Source organism: Lacerta agilis, chromosome 17, assembly GCF_009819535.1.
Source record: "Lacerta agilis isolate rLacAgi1 chromosome 17, rLacAgi1.pri, whole genome shotgun sequence".
NCBI lineage: Eukaryota > Metazoa > Chordata > Lepidosauria > Squamata > Lacertidae > Lacerta > Lacerta agilis.
The window spans coordinates 32,598,071-32,614,719 of NC_046328.1; the positions used below are offsets into that span (position 1 = coordinate 32,598,071).

Below are 16,649 nucleotides of genomic sequence, written 5' to 3' on the forward strand. Positions count from 1 at the left end.
CATCTAGCCCAACCCCCTGCAATGCAGGAATCACAGCTAATGAATCCCGGAGAGCTGGGCATCCAACCTCTATTTAAAAGCCTCTCACGAAGGAGAGTGCACCACCTTCTGAGGCCGTACATACCACTTGTTCCCCTGGCCCTAGAATGATGCAATGGAAACATTAATAGAATCATAGAATCTTAGAGTTGGAAGGGATCCCCGAGGGTCATCTAGCCCAACCCCCTGCAATGCAGGGATCTCAGCTAAAGCATCCACAGCAGATGGCCAATGAGGGCCTACAATACATAGCTCAGTTGGCTAGAGCGTGGTGCTGATAATGCCAAGGCTGTAGGTTCGATCCCCGTTAAGGGACAGCAATGTATATTCCTGCATTGCAAGGGGGTTGGACTAGAGGACCCTCAGGGTCCCTCCCAACTATGTCACTGTATGAGTCTGTGCTTCTCATCTTGCCCCCCCTTCTCCCCCTCCGAAAAAAAGAAGAAGGCAGCAATGAAACAAACCCAACAAAGTTTTAAAGCAAACTTTATTGTGGAAAGAGAAAGAGGCGTGGAGCCTCCAGATCAGAGAGGCATTGTTGACGGAGCCTTTGTGAGGGAGAAGGAGAGAACAGGCGCGAGGCTGAGCTCTCCGGTCTCCGGCCTGCACAGACACCACAATTGCCCTTGATTCTGCCCCACCCCTCGGATCACTTGCTCCTCGGCATCTTGTCGGGGTAGCCCTGGAAGAAATCGTTGCACATCATGGCCACGCAGGCCAGGAAGACGGCGTACTCTTGGAAGTCCACCTCGTTGTCTTTGTTGTTGTCTAAGTTGCTCATGATCCTCTGGAAACTCGCCTCGTCCTTCTTTTTCTGCGGGAGGGAGGTTGGATTTCATTGGGGGGGGGTGTTAAAAAGAGATATGGGGTTGCCACGACCCCTGCTGCGTTGTGCGAGAGCCTTTGTCTCACCAGCTCTGCAGGGAAAACTGGCTGTTTTTTGCTGAATCGGAACAAATGCTGATTTGCAGAAAACCCAATTGACATTCATTCCGATTCAGCAGTAAACAGGGGAGGGGCAGTTCCCTGTTGCCCCAGCCACTCGGAGCTGCTTCTTGCCCCAGAGGCTACCTTTGCCCTCCAAGGGCAGGGCCGGATCTAGAGAAGGACTAACCTTTTTGCATGTGCGTGTTTTTAATTCTTGGGCAAAGCAGTGCCATCTGCTGCCTTGGTAAAGGGTTGCTGAAAGGCACACCTTTCAATTATGCCTGTCTCTCTGACTTGCTTATGCGCCCTGTTTCCCCATTGGGCGTTTGTACAGCCTGCACATGGATGGAGGACGATGGACACTCATAGCCACCAGACTGCTCCAATGGCCTGGAGCGCAAGGCACACCCGTCTGCCAGGCTGCAGAGCAAAACCAGTTTGGATGGGGAGCCTGTGGCCTTCCAGACTCCAGCTCACATCAGCCCCAGCCAGAATGGTCAGGGACGAAGGGAGCTGGAGCCCTGGCCATATCTGGAGGGCCACAGGGTCCTGCACCCCTATCCCAGACACATGTCCCAACCAATCAGGGATCACCCATTAAATGCACATTCAGAGGGGTGAAGCAGGAATAGGGAGCCTGTGGCCCTCCAGATGTGGTTGGACTGCAACTCCCATCAGCCTCAGCAGGCACTGGCCGATGGTCAGTGGTCAGTGGTCCAACAGCAACTGGAATGCCCACAGCTCTGCATTAGAAGATGCAATCAGGATAGATGTTGGAAAGGAAAATTCCAGTCTAGTACAGGGATAGGGAGTCTGTGGGCCCTCTAGATGTTGCTGTATTCCAGCTCCCATCAGCCCCATCATCCTTCAGTCAGGGATGATGAGAGTTGTAGTCCATCTGGAGGGCCCCAAGTCCCCCACCCTTGTCCTAGGCACATGCCCCAACCAATCAGGGATCACCCAGAGATTCTAGTCCTCATGGTTCAGAATAAAGGGCAGCACGTCTCCAGAGTTTCAGGAAAGGATGCTGTTGCAGCCCTGCCTGGAGATGGCAGGGGTCAAACCTTCTGCACACAAAGCAGATGTTCTACCACTGATCTGTCACCCTTCCCTGAAAAATAATGCACGTTTCTAGTCCTCATGGTCCTGAATAAAGGGTAGCAGCTCTCCAGGATTTCAGGAAGGGATTCTTCTGCAGCCTTCCCTGGAGATGCAGGGGACCTTCTTGCGAAGGAGATGTTCTCCCCCATTGAGGTTCCCTCCTTTGACTTACCCCGAGGAACCCAGGCAGCTCCTTCAGGAGAAGCTCTTTCAGCTCTGCCTTGTTCAGCTTGTACTTGTCTCCTTCCTTGCCGGAGTAGTTGTGGAAAGTTGTGACCATCACCTCCAGGGCCTTCTCCAGGGGACTCGCCATTTTCGGATGCTCTCGGAACCTGGCAGTGGCAGAAGGGTGGGTTGGGAATGAGAAAGCCGGCCAGGTGGTGGATGATGGTGGCACTTGCCCATTGAGTTTGGCCGGGCAGAAAACAGGGAAGCCAATGGGAGGCGGAGCCAGAGCCAAGGAGAGGTGGAGCCAACTAATTCCGCCTTTGTCCCCATCCTCCTCCTCCACCTCTCTTCTGCAAAGGCAACACTAAGGCTACAATCGCACCAGATATTTAAATCACTATGATACCACTTTAAACATTCATGGCTTCCCCCAAAGAATTCTGGGAGCTGCGGATTGTTATGGGTGCAGAGCATTGTTAGGAAACCCACTCTGCCTGCCTCCCAGAACTTCAATTTCCAGAGTGGTTTGACAAGCAATCCCTTTTCTTCACAGGGAACTCTGGGAATTGTGGTTCTGTGCCTCGCATAGAGCCCCAAATGGTTGGAATTTGTACTGCAACATAATTTATATATACAGTTACAGGTGGGTAGCCGTGTTGGTCTGCCATAGGTGAAACAAAATAGAAAATTATTTCCAGTAGCACCTTAGAGACCAACTGAGTTTGTTCTTGGTACGAGCTTTCGTGTGCATGTACACTTCTTCAGATACACTGAAACAGAAGTCACCAGATCCTTAAATATAGTGAGGGAGTGGGGAGGGGTATTACTCAGAAGGGTGGTGGGAATGGGTGATCAGCTGATAGGTGTGGAAAACCTGTTGATGACTCTTAGAGAGCCAGTTTGGTGTAGTGGTTAGGAGCGGCAGACTCGTAATCTGGGGAACCGGGTTCGTGTCTGCACTCCTCCACATGCAGCTGCTGGGTGACCTTGGGCTAGTCACACTTCTCTGAAGTCTCTCAGCCCCACTCACCTCACAGAGTGTTTGTTGTGGGGGAGGAAGGGAAAGGAGAATGTTAGCCGCTTTGAGACTCCTTCGGGTAGTAAAAAGCGGGTTATCAAATCCAAACTCTTCTTCTTCTTCTTCTTAACGGCTGCAATTAGTCTTGCAGGGAAAGGCAAGGGGTGAGATGGCTAAAGATAGCTTTGTTATGTATAATGAGATAAGAATCCAATGTCTTTGTTCAGACCAGGTTTCTCCATGGTTTTAAGTTTGGTGATTAGTTGCAATTCAGCCATTTAATTTATATATAGTATTCTTCACAGGAGTCATGTAGACATATCTAAGGGTCAATATACTCATTTGAACAAGCAGGGTGCAAGCGCTGTCAATCGCAGTATAGTCTCTCCTTCATTGACAAGTCAATGCAACACGGCTAATAAAGTTCTGGCTAAGACAACTGGGGATTCTCGTAGGAATCCAGCAGAGGAATCCATGCAAACTTTGATCAAACGTAGTTTGGGTCACGAGAGTCTGCTCAACACCAAGAAACTGAACATACAAAAACCCTGTGGCAGAAACTGGGACTTGTAGTAATGGAAAAGAGAGGGAGGACAAATTCTGGGGACTGGTGGCCTAGGGTTTAAATTAAGTGACATCAGGGAGAAATTTCAAATTGCCAACATCGACTGCAGGTGTCTGCTATAGATCCAAGAGCTATGAAGCAATACAGCCAGTGAGGGTCAGAGTAGGTTTAAATGGTGGTACGATTTTTTAACATCTATATTAACGATTTGGTGCCATATTTAGCCAACGCAAACTTCCCCGCTGCAGTAATTAGGGACAGAAAGATTTCAATAGTGATGTATACAGATGATTTAGTGCTCCTTTCTCTTTCCCGATTGGGCGTCAAAAAACCTCAGCACACACTGTAAGCAGGAAAGCCTATCCATAAATTAAGACCAACAGTATGGTTTTTGGCAAACGTAGCCCTAGGTATAAATGCTGCTTAGAAAGGGGCACAGGTAGCACTGTGGTCTAAACAACTGAGCCTCTTGGGCTTGCCGATCGGAAGGTCGGCGGTTCAAATCCCGCAACGGGTTGAGCTCCCGTTGCTCTGTCCCAGCTCCTGCCAACTTAGCAGTTCGAAAGCATGCCAGTGCAAGTAGATAAATAGGTACCACTGCGGCGGGAAGGTAAACGGCATTTCCGTGGGCTCTGGTTTCTGTCATGGTGTCCCATTGCACCAGAAGCGGTTAAGTCATGCTGGCCACATGACCCGGAAAGCTGTCTGTGGACAAACGCCGGCTCCCTCGGCCTGAAAGCGAGATGAGCGCTGCAACCCCATAGTCGCCTTTGACTGAGTGTAACCGTCCAGGGGTCCTTCCATCACGCCTCCCATCACAGGTCAAGGAGATAAACAACTACCTGACATTCAGAAAATACCTGAAGGCAGCCCTTTTTAGAGAAGTTTTTAATGCGTGATATTTTTGTATCTGATTTTTGTTGGAAGCCGCCCAGAGTGGCTGGGGAAATCCAGCCAGATGGGCGGGGTACAAATATATAAATAAATAAATAAATAAATAAATAAATAAATAAATAAATAAATATTTATTATTATTATTATTATTATTATTAAGTTGTGGGTGGACACAGCAGATGACACAGTGATTTCCAAACAGCTCTTGTTTATTCTCAGGCTGGAACAGAAGTGAGCTGAAGGGCTCAGCAGCCTGCTTATATAGAACTCAGCTACAAAGCAACAGTAACAACTTTCTGCAGTTACCCAATCCCTGAACGTCAGTTTACAATCCTTCATTTGCATATGCGGACCTGAGTGAAAACTGCAGCAGAATGAACTATATACACACACCCCTAGTGGCCTAGGGTGAGAACTTCAATACATAACAATTACTACTACTACTACTACTTTTTTTTCCTTTTTACCTTTGCTGCTTAGATCAGCAAGCTATAGGACAAATGCGCTCATTTAGAAACCTGGGTGTACTCTTTAGCGAAACCCTCTCTTGGAAGTGTCATATGGAGACAATGAAATTCAAAGCACAGAGAACCATAGGGGCATTGATGAAGTTCAGTTGCAACAGGGGGAGGTAGCTTATTCAACCTGCCCTAAAGATATTTGGTAGCAAAGTGTTTACTCCAGTGCACTATGTTGTTGAAATCCGGGGCTCTGATTTGAGCTCTTATTAAAATTCCGTAAACGGTGCAGAATGTATATTTTTGGAAGCTATACTTTCTACCATCAGGAATACCAGCAGTTCTTCTTCGTAAAGAATACAGGTGACCAACATCCAAGGCGAGAGCAGGCTGCGCTCAATTAAACTACCTTTAAAAAATTGCTCCTATGCCTGTTGAGCATTTCCCTGTGCTGTGGAATTGGGTGATAACGCCATGATGATTTAGACGATTATTATTTCCCAGAACTGAGCTCTGCTTCAATGAGGAGTAAGTATGAACTAAGGGTTTGCCTTTTCTGGATAGAGTCCAGAAGGAACTTCCCACTGTTGATTTAAGCCAGGATCTATCCAGGTCTTGTGCCCCACTTCGTGCCCCGACTGGGCCAGGCGATAAGACTGGAACACCTACAGCTCAATCATAAATATCTGGACTCAAGACTGTCTGTCATGAGCACCCTCACTTCCTCAGAGGTTGAATAAAGCGCTGGCTATATTAACTTGAAACAGTTCTTCTTTTATTTTCCTACAAGTTACAATATATACATAACTATACAGCCTGTGTGGCTAAGTTTCTTCCACACATCTTATCTACAGAACGAACCCTGTCTAACACACACAGTGAAGGTCACATTCTGTCTGACACAGAGAGAAGTTAATTAAGAGATCAAAGACTCAGTTCCCTCCCCCTTCTCTCAGACCATAAGTCACACGATTCTCACAAAGGGAGGGGGTGAAATACTAACACCCACAACCAATTTCCCCCTTGGTATCCGCTCTCGAGAAAAGAGCACTCTAGAGCTAATTATCAGACCACACTCTCGCCAAACGGGAAATGCTTTGACTGAGCTGCATTTCAAAGTGATGCTCACTGCAGTCTTGGACGGTCGCTTCAACAAGATCCATCATTCAAACAGACATTGTATTTTTGCAGTAGCACCTTAGAGACCAACTAAGTTAGTTCTCATACCAAGAACAAACTTACTTGGTCTCTAAGGTGCTACTGGAAGGAATTTTTTATTTTGTTTTGTTTTGACTATGGCAGACAAAAACACGGCTACCTACCTGTAATTGTATTTTTGGTTAGCTTCAGGTGGAAGACATCACTCATTATCTATTAGCCTGTCCCTTGTATAGAGAGACCCAAGAGATTGCTTTCTGAAATCTTTGCACATACAAGCAAACAGGCCCATCCTGTCAGAAATGGTTTGGTTTCTTTTGAGTGACAATAAGACCTTTGTAACATGCAGAGTGGCCCTTTATGCACTGGCTGGGGGGGGGGACAACAACCCAGGAAAAAGGAGTTAGAGAAAACCACTATAAATTGTTGTGGTGATTTGGAGGTTCAATCTGGAGTCAAGCTGGATTTGCGTTTGTTGGTGTCTCTGGTAACTCTTCTCTCTTACATCATGGAGGTTGGCAAATTGGATTTTAAAAGGGCAAGATAATGTTAGAACTGCAGCTGTCAGAGGTGCACAAGGGAAACTGTGTTTTAACGCTGAGGAAAGTCTTTTTTATATTGTGGATTTTTACATTATGAATGTACGTTCTGTACTGTTTTATTAATGCTATTGCTTAATGCAAGCCTTTGTCTAGAACAATGAACTTATGACATGGATGGCATCGGAGTCTATAATTTTTTTTATTTTTCATCGCCTCCAGACTGAGGTTTGCTGGAGGAAGAGACAACACCCAGCTTTAGTCAACCACAGAATCTGGAGATGGTAGAAAAAGGATAGAGGAAACTCTGAGTCATGATGAAAGAATCAGTAGTAGAATTTGGTGGCAAAGTCCGAGAGGCTTGAGTAAAACAAATGGGAGGGGGGAACTCAAAGGCCTGGAAACGATGCCTTATGAGGAACGGCTTAGGCAGCTGGGTATGTTTAGCCTGGAGAAGAGAAGGTTAAGGGGTGATATGATAGCCATGTTCAAATATATAAAAGGATGTCATATAGAGGAGGGAGAAAGGATGTTTTCTGCTGCTCCAGAGAAGCGGACACGGAGCAATGGATTCAAACTACAAGAAAGAAGATTCCACCTAAACATTAGGAAGAACTTCCTGACAGTGAGAGCTGTTCGGCAGTAGAATTTGCTACCAAGGAGTGTGGTGGAATCTCCTCCTTTGGAGGTCTTTAAGCGGAGGTTTGACAGCCATCTGTCAGGAATGCTTTGATGGTGTTTCTTGCTTGGCAGGGGGTTGGACTGGATGGCCCTTGTGGTCTCTTCCAACTCTTCTATGATTCCATGAACTCCAGAAAGGGACCTGTACGTATTCTGGTGGAGGTGCTACCCCTGTCCTCTAAACCAGGGGTAGGCAACCTAAGGCCCATGGGCTGGATGCGGCCCAATCGCCTTCTAAATCCAGCCCACGGACGGTCCAGGAATCAGCGTGTTTTTACATGAGTAGAATGTGTCCTTTTATTTAAAATGCATCTCAGGGTTGTTTGTGGGGCATAGGAATTCGGTCATTTCACCCCCCCCCCCCAAAAAAATATAGTCCGGCCCACCACATGGACTGAGGGACGGTGGACCGGCTAATGGCTGAAAAAGGTTGCTGACCTCTGCTAAACTAATGGTTCTTCCTCTTGATCCCAGACATGCATGTTCAGCCACACCTTTTAGAGTTAAGTGTCAAGAGGCCAGTCCTCATGACTAGGAGGTTCTACCTTGAGGGAGGGACTGTTTTAGGGATGAGAAAATCAGTCCATTTCAGTTTCCCTCAGTTCCTCATTTTTTCCAACTTTAAGTTCAGCACTCCACATTTCCACATCATCTTTCTGCCTTGATCCCCGATTAAAAATCATTTAAAAAAAAACTTTAAGAATTGACGCCTGAGCTTGCTTGCCCCCCTCCTTCCCCTCATGAAAATTCATCAGCAATTTAGTGCAAAATTTCCTCCAATAGACACATCCTTGGATGTCATTTTGCCCGATATAATGCATTCTATTTTTATGGGTTAACACATTTTTAGGCACACATTCCCCTAATCTATGCCTTTTTTTTGGCGGGGGGGGGGGGGAGAGCACAGTACACATTACTTGGCTGGAGAACCGGCTAGCAAAATTCAAATAAGTGCGAATTTCCAAAGGCTGGCTGCGTTTTAGTTCTTGTGCTATTTTGGAATGAGTGGGTTATATAGGTTTTTTTGCTAAAGGGTTGTATCCAACCACATTCTGCTCAGGGCCATTGCAAATAACAAACCTAAGTTCGTGTCGGTTAACTTCAGTGGGTCTACTCTGAGTAGGGCTACCATTGACTACAGCTCAATGGCGAAGTTTGGTCCCTTAACTTCACCCGGTCTGCTCTAAGCAGAACTTAGTTGGGTAACCACCCTAAAAAACAACAACAAAAAACCACCAATTCCTATGGGTCTACTCTGAGTAGGGCATATTTGGCTACTACTCCCAAGCCACAAGGAAGTTCTGCATTTACTCCGGTCAGTCATGCCAGCCTCTGCAGAACATCAGGCTGAAACTGATGCCCTCGGGAAGACAGCATCCTGCTTGTTCTATTCACAAGGGTTTAATTTAATTATTTTATTTTTAGAAAAACAGACTAGGCGCGTAAAAATAACAAACAAGACTCACCACAGCAACCAAACACCGAAGCGATCGAGGAGGCTACAGGGCAGGATATGAGGGCTTGTGACAACTCGAGCCATATTTAAAGCCTCGGCAAATCCGGCCTTTTATTTCAGTTGCGAAAAGTGTACACCCACCGGGTTCAGAAAGAGACCAATAAGGATCTCCCCAGGGTGTGTTTTTTTGGGAGGGGAGGCTTGTGAGGATGCGAGGGCCTTTGTGATCGCTGCCCCGTTCCTCTCTTTTGCGCACATCCCCGCAGCCCTCTCTCCAAATTCCCAGACCGATTCTTTCCAGCTGCCTGGCACAGAACGGCCTTGAAATGCCAGCTTTGGCAAGGCTGGAATAGAAGTTCCAGAAAACAGAAGCGGGAGGGAACAAAGTCTGGCAAGTCAGAAGAATGGGAAAAGAATAAGCAATGGGAAATGATGAGAGATGCGTCTTTAATTCAACAGGTCCGCTGGTAAAATTATTTTTATTCTTGGTAGTCGTGCCTGCCCTGTGGAACGCCCTCCCGCCAGATGTCAAGGAAATAAACATCTGTCTGACTTTTAGAAGACATCTGAAGGCAGGGAGGGTTTTGCTTTAATGTTTGAGGTTATGCATTTTAATATTTTGCTGGAAGCTGCCCACAGTGACTGGGGCAACTAGTCTTATATAGAAACAATAAAATAAAATAGAATAGTTATTGTTGTTATTGTTGTTATTATTATAAATGTCTAAGACTGATCAGTCTGAAAGTATCTAGTAGCCTCTCCTGACACATTCAACTTCCACTCTCACAGCTCAGTTTTCAGAGACAGTTCAAGACAACAGTCTCCCATGATCCTTGGTATATACAGTGGTACCTCAGTTTACAAAAACCAGTGTGGTGTAGTGGTTAAGAGCAGTAGTCTCGTAATCTGGTGAACTGGGTTCGCGTCCCCGCTCCTTCACATGCAGCTGCTGGGTGACCTTGGGCTAGTCCCACTTCTTTGAAGTCTCTCAGCCCCACTCACCTCACAGAGTGTTTGTTGTGGGCAGGGGCGTAGCAAGGGGGCGCGGAGGGGGCGGGGGCCCCCGGGCAGCGCCCCAGCTGGGGGTGACACATCGGGGGGCAGCACCCGCCCCTGGGCTTTTTAAAAAAATTCTTTTTAGGCTATTTTTGGCACTGCCGGGGTGGAGCCGCAGGGGCGGCCAGCGAGGAGGGGTGTCACCCCCTCCTCGCTGGCCCGCCCCTTGCCTCTATGCCGAGCTCCGCTGCTGGCTGGCTTGTGGAGCCGGGGCATGGAGAGGGGCGGGCCAGCGAGGAGGGAACCCCTCTCCCTGCCCAGACTTGCGCTCCGCCAAGGGAGCCCACGTGGCGGATTCAGGAGTCTTTGCAGCCCGCAAAGACTCCCAAATCCGCCGCCCAGCACCCCTTCGTGCAACGGCTTTGAGACTCCTTCGGGTAGTGATAAAGTGGGATATCAAATCCAAACTCTTCTTCTACCTCAGTTTATGAACAGCCCTGTTAATGAACTATTTGGTTTACGAACTCCGCAAAACCGGAAGTGGTGTTCCGGTTTGCGAACTTTACCTTGGTCTAAGAACGGAATCCGAACTATGGAAGGGCACCGGCGGCAGGAGGCCTCATTAGGGAAAGCGTGCCTTGGTTTAAGAATGAATTCGGTTTACGAACGGACTTCAGGAACGGATTAAGTTTGTAAACCGAGGTACCACTGTATAACATTTCTATGACATTTTACAGTCCTAACTTTGAGGCTCTTTCCCTCAAAGGCATGAGATGCTAAGGATTTGTAGCTCCACTGCGTTGTTGTTACTTTTCGTTTTATCCTTTCAGAGGCCATTTTTTTCTTGTTCTATTTCCCCATTTTTCTTGAGGCCCAAAACTGCTTTCTCGGCTTAAGTAACAAAATGCAATAAAGACGAAGTTGGTGAGAAAGAAGAAGACGTGTCTCGAAATTTCAGAGACGGACATGGGGACTTCCTGGCACGGTTTTTTCCAACCGGGGTGGGGAACCTGCTTTGCAACCTTGGGTGAGTTGGGGCGCCATCTTGGTTTTCATAGCAGTCGGGGCTGGACCGGAGGGCTGTCCCGGAAGAAGTCGTGGAAGAAGGTGCAGGCCGCCGCGATGAAGCGGATGTACTCTTCAAAGTCCACCTGGTTGTCGTTGTTCGTATCCAGCAATGCCATCAACTCTTCTAAAGCACCGTCTTTTATTTGAAGCTAGGAAAGGAAAAGAAATGAATGGTTGAGAATGGAGAGGAATGATCGGGGACTGAGGGTCCCTTTCAGAATTATCAGCCTAATCATCACCATCAGTGAATGAGGGATCGTTAAAGAATTATTATTATTATTATTATTATTATTTCCCCCTTATATACATAGAAATGTAAGTTTGTCGTCATGCTGCAGTTCAGGTGGCCGCCAACTGCAGCATGATAAATAGCAGGTAGGCAGGAGGGTGAGGAAGCAATGCAGTCCAGATGAGATGTTTGTGGTTTAGAAGGGTAGAGGACCTTGGGGAGAACTGTGGGAGGATATGCAAAGGGGTGGGTGAGGTGTAAAGGAAAGGGGGCTAGTCAGATGTGGGGGAATGGTGGTTGGCAAAAAGGTAGGTGAGTGGGCGGGCAGCCCCCGCAGCCCCTGTTGTTGTTGTTTAGTCATTTAGTCTTGTCCGACTCTTTGTGACCACATGGACCAGAGCACGCCAGGCACTCCTGTCTTCCACTGCCTCCCGCAGTTTGGTCAGCCCCTAGTTGTTGCTATTGTTAGTCTCGACTGATGGGCCCGTTAAGAATTATCAGCATGGTATACAACAACAATAAGATGATCATAGAATCATAGAATTGTAGATTTGGAAGCAACCATGAGGTCTATCTACTCCAACCTCCCTGTAATGCAGAGTGACTGGGGCAACCCAGCCAGATGGGCAGGGTATAATTATAATTATTATTAACCTGACATGGGGCTCAAACCCACGACCCTGAGATTAAGAACCTCATGTTCTTATAATGAGTTGAAGAAAAAATGTTTAAAATAACTTTTTCTTAAAAAAAGCATTTCTTTTAGGAATTCTAGGTGCTGAAATCCCAAGGGAGCAGAAAAGACTATTTAAGTAAGTGGCCACGGCTATGCGGATGTTATTGGCCCAGAGTTGGAAAGAAATGAAGTCTCTACCAGAGAAGAATGGCAGATCAAGTTGATGGATTATGCTGAATTGGCAGAAATGACCAGAAGAATCAGAAACCAGGAACACCAGAATTTTAATAAGGAATGGGGAGGATTTATAATTTATCTTAAAAACCATTGTAAACAGTTAAAAATGTTAGTAGGACTGGAATAACACTTGTAGTTTAATGGTGAATTTTGGACATAACAGAGATGTAAAAGATTATCATAAAAGAGAAAAGGAGGAAATGATTAACAATAGGACCCACAAAGAGGAGGAGGGAAGTCCAAGAGATTCCTTGGAATCTTTTTTTTTTTTTTAATAAGAATTTATTGGTTTTACAACAGACAACAAACAGATATAACACCCACATTAACCCAACACCTAACAAAAATAGACAAATACATAAACACCAATAATTCTTCTTCTTATATTATACAAAAAAAAAAAAATCTTGTTCGAATCTTGGTACAGACTTCCCCTGCCTTTTCACCTTCGGTTCTAAAACCAAATATTACTTTGATAACATCATATACCATCTTAATCTTAACAACTCGAAAATCTAAAAGTTAAAATATAAATCATAACAAATATCCTCATTCACTGTAACTGCTGTTAATAACAAAAGTCAGAATACCTCTTTTCTTTATCAAAAACTTAAAATCTTAACACACCGGTTTCAGGTTACCATAATATGTCTTTTTTTCCTTTTTTTCCTTAATACAGTTCACCCTATCCCCCTTCTGTCCATTTTCTCTAGTCGTCTTGCTCCAACACCACTCCTCGAAATGTCTTTTTTCTTTACTAGTCCACAGATCCAGACTAAGTCCAAAACAGTCCTTGCATAGAACATCAGGGTACGCACCTCTTCTTCCAGCCTCTCCGGTTCATCATCCCATTCTTCTTTTGTTTGTAAGCATAAACATAAATTTTTCACCTTTGCTCCCGAGCTCTCACCTCGAGAGTTAGATATAACAGTTTTCTCCGTCCTGGGTCTGCCACCCCCAAAGGAAGATTCATTTTTCCGGAGTCGCCATATCATTCCATCCTGTTGTTCAATCATCCCCTTCAGTTCCGTGCCAAGGTTCTCTTCCACTGCAGCCATCTCCTGTAAAGTCTCCTCTGTGGGATAGATCTTTTTTGACATGTCACAATTCAATATCTCCAATTTTCGGTTGAGCAATTCCAATCTCAATATAATAATCCTTTCTTCGTCACTCATCTCACAGTTCGTAACCAAATCAAAAACAAAGCCAAGCATGGCAGAAGCAGGCATAGGTGTCAGATTACAGTTTCGATTTTCAAACTTCTCCATCTTAATACCAGTAATTTTCCATTCAGTCACAATCCTTCGCAGCCATTTTCCCTGAATCCAGGGTGCAAGATCCACAAATTTTAATAAGAGATATTGTCCACAAATTGTTCCCCAGAGGGAAATCCAAAAAGTCTCACTTATCAAACTTCAGATACTTTGTAACTATCACTGTAACAGCAGTCTCTTAAGCAAGTTATTTTCTATCCCCCGAAGGGAGGGAGGCAGGCTTCCTTTCCGAGTTTCACCCGGGTCGTTAAAAAAGATACGAAAACAAGTCCATTCCAATACTCACGGCCACCGGGTTTCTAAAGCTTCAGATTTTGACAGGTAGAACTTTGACGCTCATCGCGGGGGCAACCGCCGCTCCACATCCCGGTTGGGGCATATCCCCTAGAGCCCGGCTCCGTTGTCCCTTCACCCCCACTCCCCCTTTACAGGGGGAGCGAGGGAAGGGTTCGGAGCCACAGTGGGCATAGCCGGGGAGCCCAGGGTGCGGGACGCTCTTCCCCCACCCCACCGGAGCCCCGCTTTGCGGTAGCGGGGCTCCAACCCCCGGGACGGACTGGGTCGCCTCGCAGCCGAGGCAACCCACGACCGCTCCGCTATGGCGTCGCCGCCGGAAGTGGGATTCCTTGGAATCTTGTTTTTATGCTGTATGTTTGATATGTGACTGTAAAACTTTGATTTGTAAAACCAAATAAACAAATCTTTAAAAAAAACACACCTCATGTTCTACCAACTGAGCTATCCTGTGTGATGATGTAATGATGACTGTCATGGTTGTGATGCTGTTGCTAATAATAATAATAATAATAATAATAATAATAATAATAATAATAATAAAAACTGTCCCAGGCACCTCAAAATACACATTTCACAGAAAGAATACTAGTGGCATTCAGAAACCCCCTCCAAAACAGGCAGACTTCTGATGAATTTTCATAAGGATCTACACACACACACGCACACACACACTCCGCTGCGAAAATGGGGAGAATGGATTGGAACAAATTCCACCCGCAACCCATAATGCTCAGGAGACCGAGAATGGGGTTGGAAGGAGGCCTTACGGTTTTCAGGCTGGGAAGCTCGTTTTCCAAGAGTTCCTTCAGTTCCCCTTTGCTGAGTGTGCGCCTGTCGCCTTCCTTCCGGCAGTAGCGCTGGAAAGTGCAAACCAGCCCGCCGAGGGCCTGCTCCAGAGTCTGATACTGCTCCATCGCCGATTCCGTTGGCCAACAACCCTGCAAGGCGAGGAGACGGGTGGATGAAGGGGATTGCTATTTTTACGCATTGATTAAGGACAAAACATTTGCATCACTTCTCAAGCCTTGTTTCCCAAAGCCTTGCAGAAATAAAAACCGTAAACAAAGGTAGGTCAGTAGTGTATTTAATATGCAGTCCCTGATTGGTTGGGACATGTGTCCAGGACAGGGCTGGGGACGATGGGAGTTGGAGTCCAGCGACATCTGGAAGGCCACAGGTTCCCTACTAGGGATCTACCTCAGGGATGGGGAACCTTTTAAAGTCCAAGCACCAAATTTCCTTTTTGGCAACCTTTGGCATGCCAGAGGTGGGCGGAGCAATAAGCGAAAGTGAGCAGAATAGCATTAACCTGGGATGCGCGGGTGGCGCTGTGGGTTAAACCACAGAGCCTAGGGCTTGCCAATCAGAAGGTCGGTGGTTTGAATCCCCGCGATGGGGTGAGCTCCCATTGCTTGGTCCCTGCTCCTGCCCACCTAGCAGTTCGAAAGCACATCAAAGTGCAAGTAGATAAATAGGTACCGCTCCAGCGGGAAGGTAAACGGTGTTTCCGTGCGCTGCTCTGATTCGCCAGGAGAGGCTTAGTCATGCTGGTCACATCACCCGGAAGCTGTATGCCGGCTCCCTTGGCCAGTAAAGCCAGATGAGTGCTGCAACCCCAGAGTCGTCCGCGACTGGACCTAATGGTCAGGGGTCCCTTTACCTTTACCTTTACCTATATAATCCCCTCCATCCAGGCAAACAAGAGGATACATTCTAGCCAGTTGAAAACACTGAAGGAAGGTGGGAAGGTGTGTGTCCTACCTAGACAGAACGGGCATGGCAAGGAGATAAGTATGGCCTGGGAAGAAACCTAAGGACCATATGGAGACGCCTGGAGGACTGTGTTCATCTCCAGACCTGAAGTCCACCATCTATCTATGTGATTCTCCCTTCTTGCAATTCCCAGCATACTGCCTCCAACAGAGGAAGCAGAACATGATCATCAGGGTTAGTAGCCACTGAGAGCCTTATGATCTTCCATAATTCAGTCTTATCCCCTTTTAAACCCATCTAGGCTGGTGGCCATCACAGCAATGTCAACCACTTACAGGCTACATAAGAACACAAGGAGAGTGCTGCTTGGATCACACCAGTAGCCCATCTAGTCCAGCATCCTGTTCTCACAATGGCCCCCCAAAGGGAAGCCCAAAAGTGGGACTTGAGCGAAACTGGACTCTTCCAGTCCTGTGGTTTTCAGCCACTGGTATATTCAGAAGCAGAGAACCTACAACACTGGAGGTAGATCATAGCCACCAGAGTTGGACAGACCTTTGGGTTGTTGAGTGAGTCCTTGAGGACTTCTTCTTCCAGAGACTGTCTCTCCTCCCCTCTGGCTGAGCCACATTTGACATAGCAAGACACAACAACGACATGTAACAAAAGCAACAGCAACTCTTCCCCCCACTCCACACACAAAAACAGGTAGCAGCATAATACCCACCGAGATCTCCCAAACCTCAAGTTCCCTTGTGCAGGAGGAAGGCTGAGTTTCAAGTCTCCCAACCTGGCCAGGATTGCCTTCTGCTGCTCCTACCAATGCCGCCAAGCCCTCCTGCGCCCAGACAGGCAGGCCTTGGGAACAGAGGTGACCCACCCATCAATTGCATCACAGCACCTGATCCGGATCCACACCCAGCCTTGCTTCAGGAGAAGATATACTGCTTTTGTCTGGCACCCTCAAAGCCCCAAGCTGATTTTTTAAAAACCACTCTTCCACCCAGCATTTCATTTTCTCAAAATGGTTTTCTGCCCAGGAGGTACCGGCACATTTCCCTGCCTGCAGTTTCAAATTCCTTTGTCGTTTTCAGTCTGTCTCTGCCCATCTGCACCACACACATTTAAAGCACCATCGTACCCCCTTAAACAGTG

The 16,649-nt window shown here is 46.8% G+C and overlaps 2 protein-coding genes across 2 annotated transcripts; both read right to left on the reverse strand.

Moving 5' to 3' along the window:
• Positions 1-509: 509 nt before the first annotated feature.
• On the reverse strand, positions 510-9,120 carry LOC117039056 (protein S100-A4-like). Its single transcript, XM_033136095.1, has 3 exons — positions 9,015-9,120; positions 2,240-2,399; positions 510-853 (listed from the first exon to the last, which is right to left on the reverse strand). Exons 1-3 carry the CDS (start codon positions 9,086-9,088, stop codon positions 689-691), a joined length of 399 nt encoding a protein of 132 aa, XP_032991986.1. The 5' UTR covers positions 9,089-9,120; the 3' UTR covers positions 510-688.
• Positions 9,121-10,670: 1,550 nt separating this feature from the next.
• On the reverse strand, positions 10,671-16,321 carry LOC117039214 (protein S100-A2-like). The gene is made up of 3 exons (XM_033136302.1): positions 16,222-16,321; positions 14,549-14,719; positions 10,671-11,217 (listed from the first exon to the last, which is right to left on the reverse strand). Exons 2-3 carry the CDS (start codon positions 14,693-14,695, stop codon positions 11,053-11,055), a joined length of 312 nt encoding a protein of 103 aa, XP_032992193.1. The 5' UTR covers positions 14,696-14,719; positions 16,222-16,321; the 3' UTR covers positions 10,671-11,052.
• Positions 16,322-16,649: the final 328 nt, after the last annotated feature.

Coding starts and splice junctions, on each gene's coding strand:
- LOC117039214 (XM_033136302.1), bottom strand. CDS start 14,695: ATGGAGCAGTATCAGACTCTGGAGCAGGCCCTCGGCGGGCTGGTTTGC. Junction 11,218..14,548: donor AGCTTCCCAGCCTGAAAACC/GTAAGGCCTCCT, acceptor TTCCTTTCCTAG/CTTCAAATAAAAGACGGTGC.
- LOC117039056 (XM_033136095.1), bottom strand. CDS start 9,088: ATGGCTCGAGTTGTCACAAGCCCTCATATCCTGCCCTGTAGCCTCCTC. Junction 2,400..9,014: donor TTCGGTGTTTGGTTGCTGTG/GTGAGTCTTGTT, acceptor TGCCACTGCCAG/GTTCCGAGAGCATCCGAAAA. Junction 854..2,239: donor AGCTGCCTGGGTTCCTCGGG/GTAAGTCAAAGG, acceptor TCCCTCCCGCAG/AAAAAGAAGGACGAGGCGAG.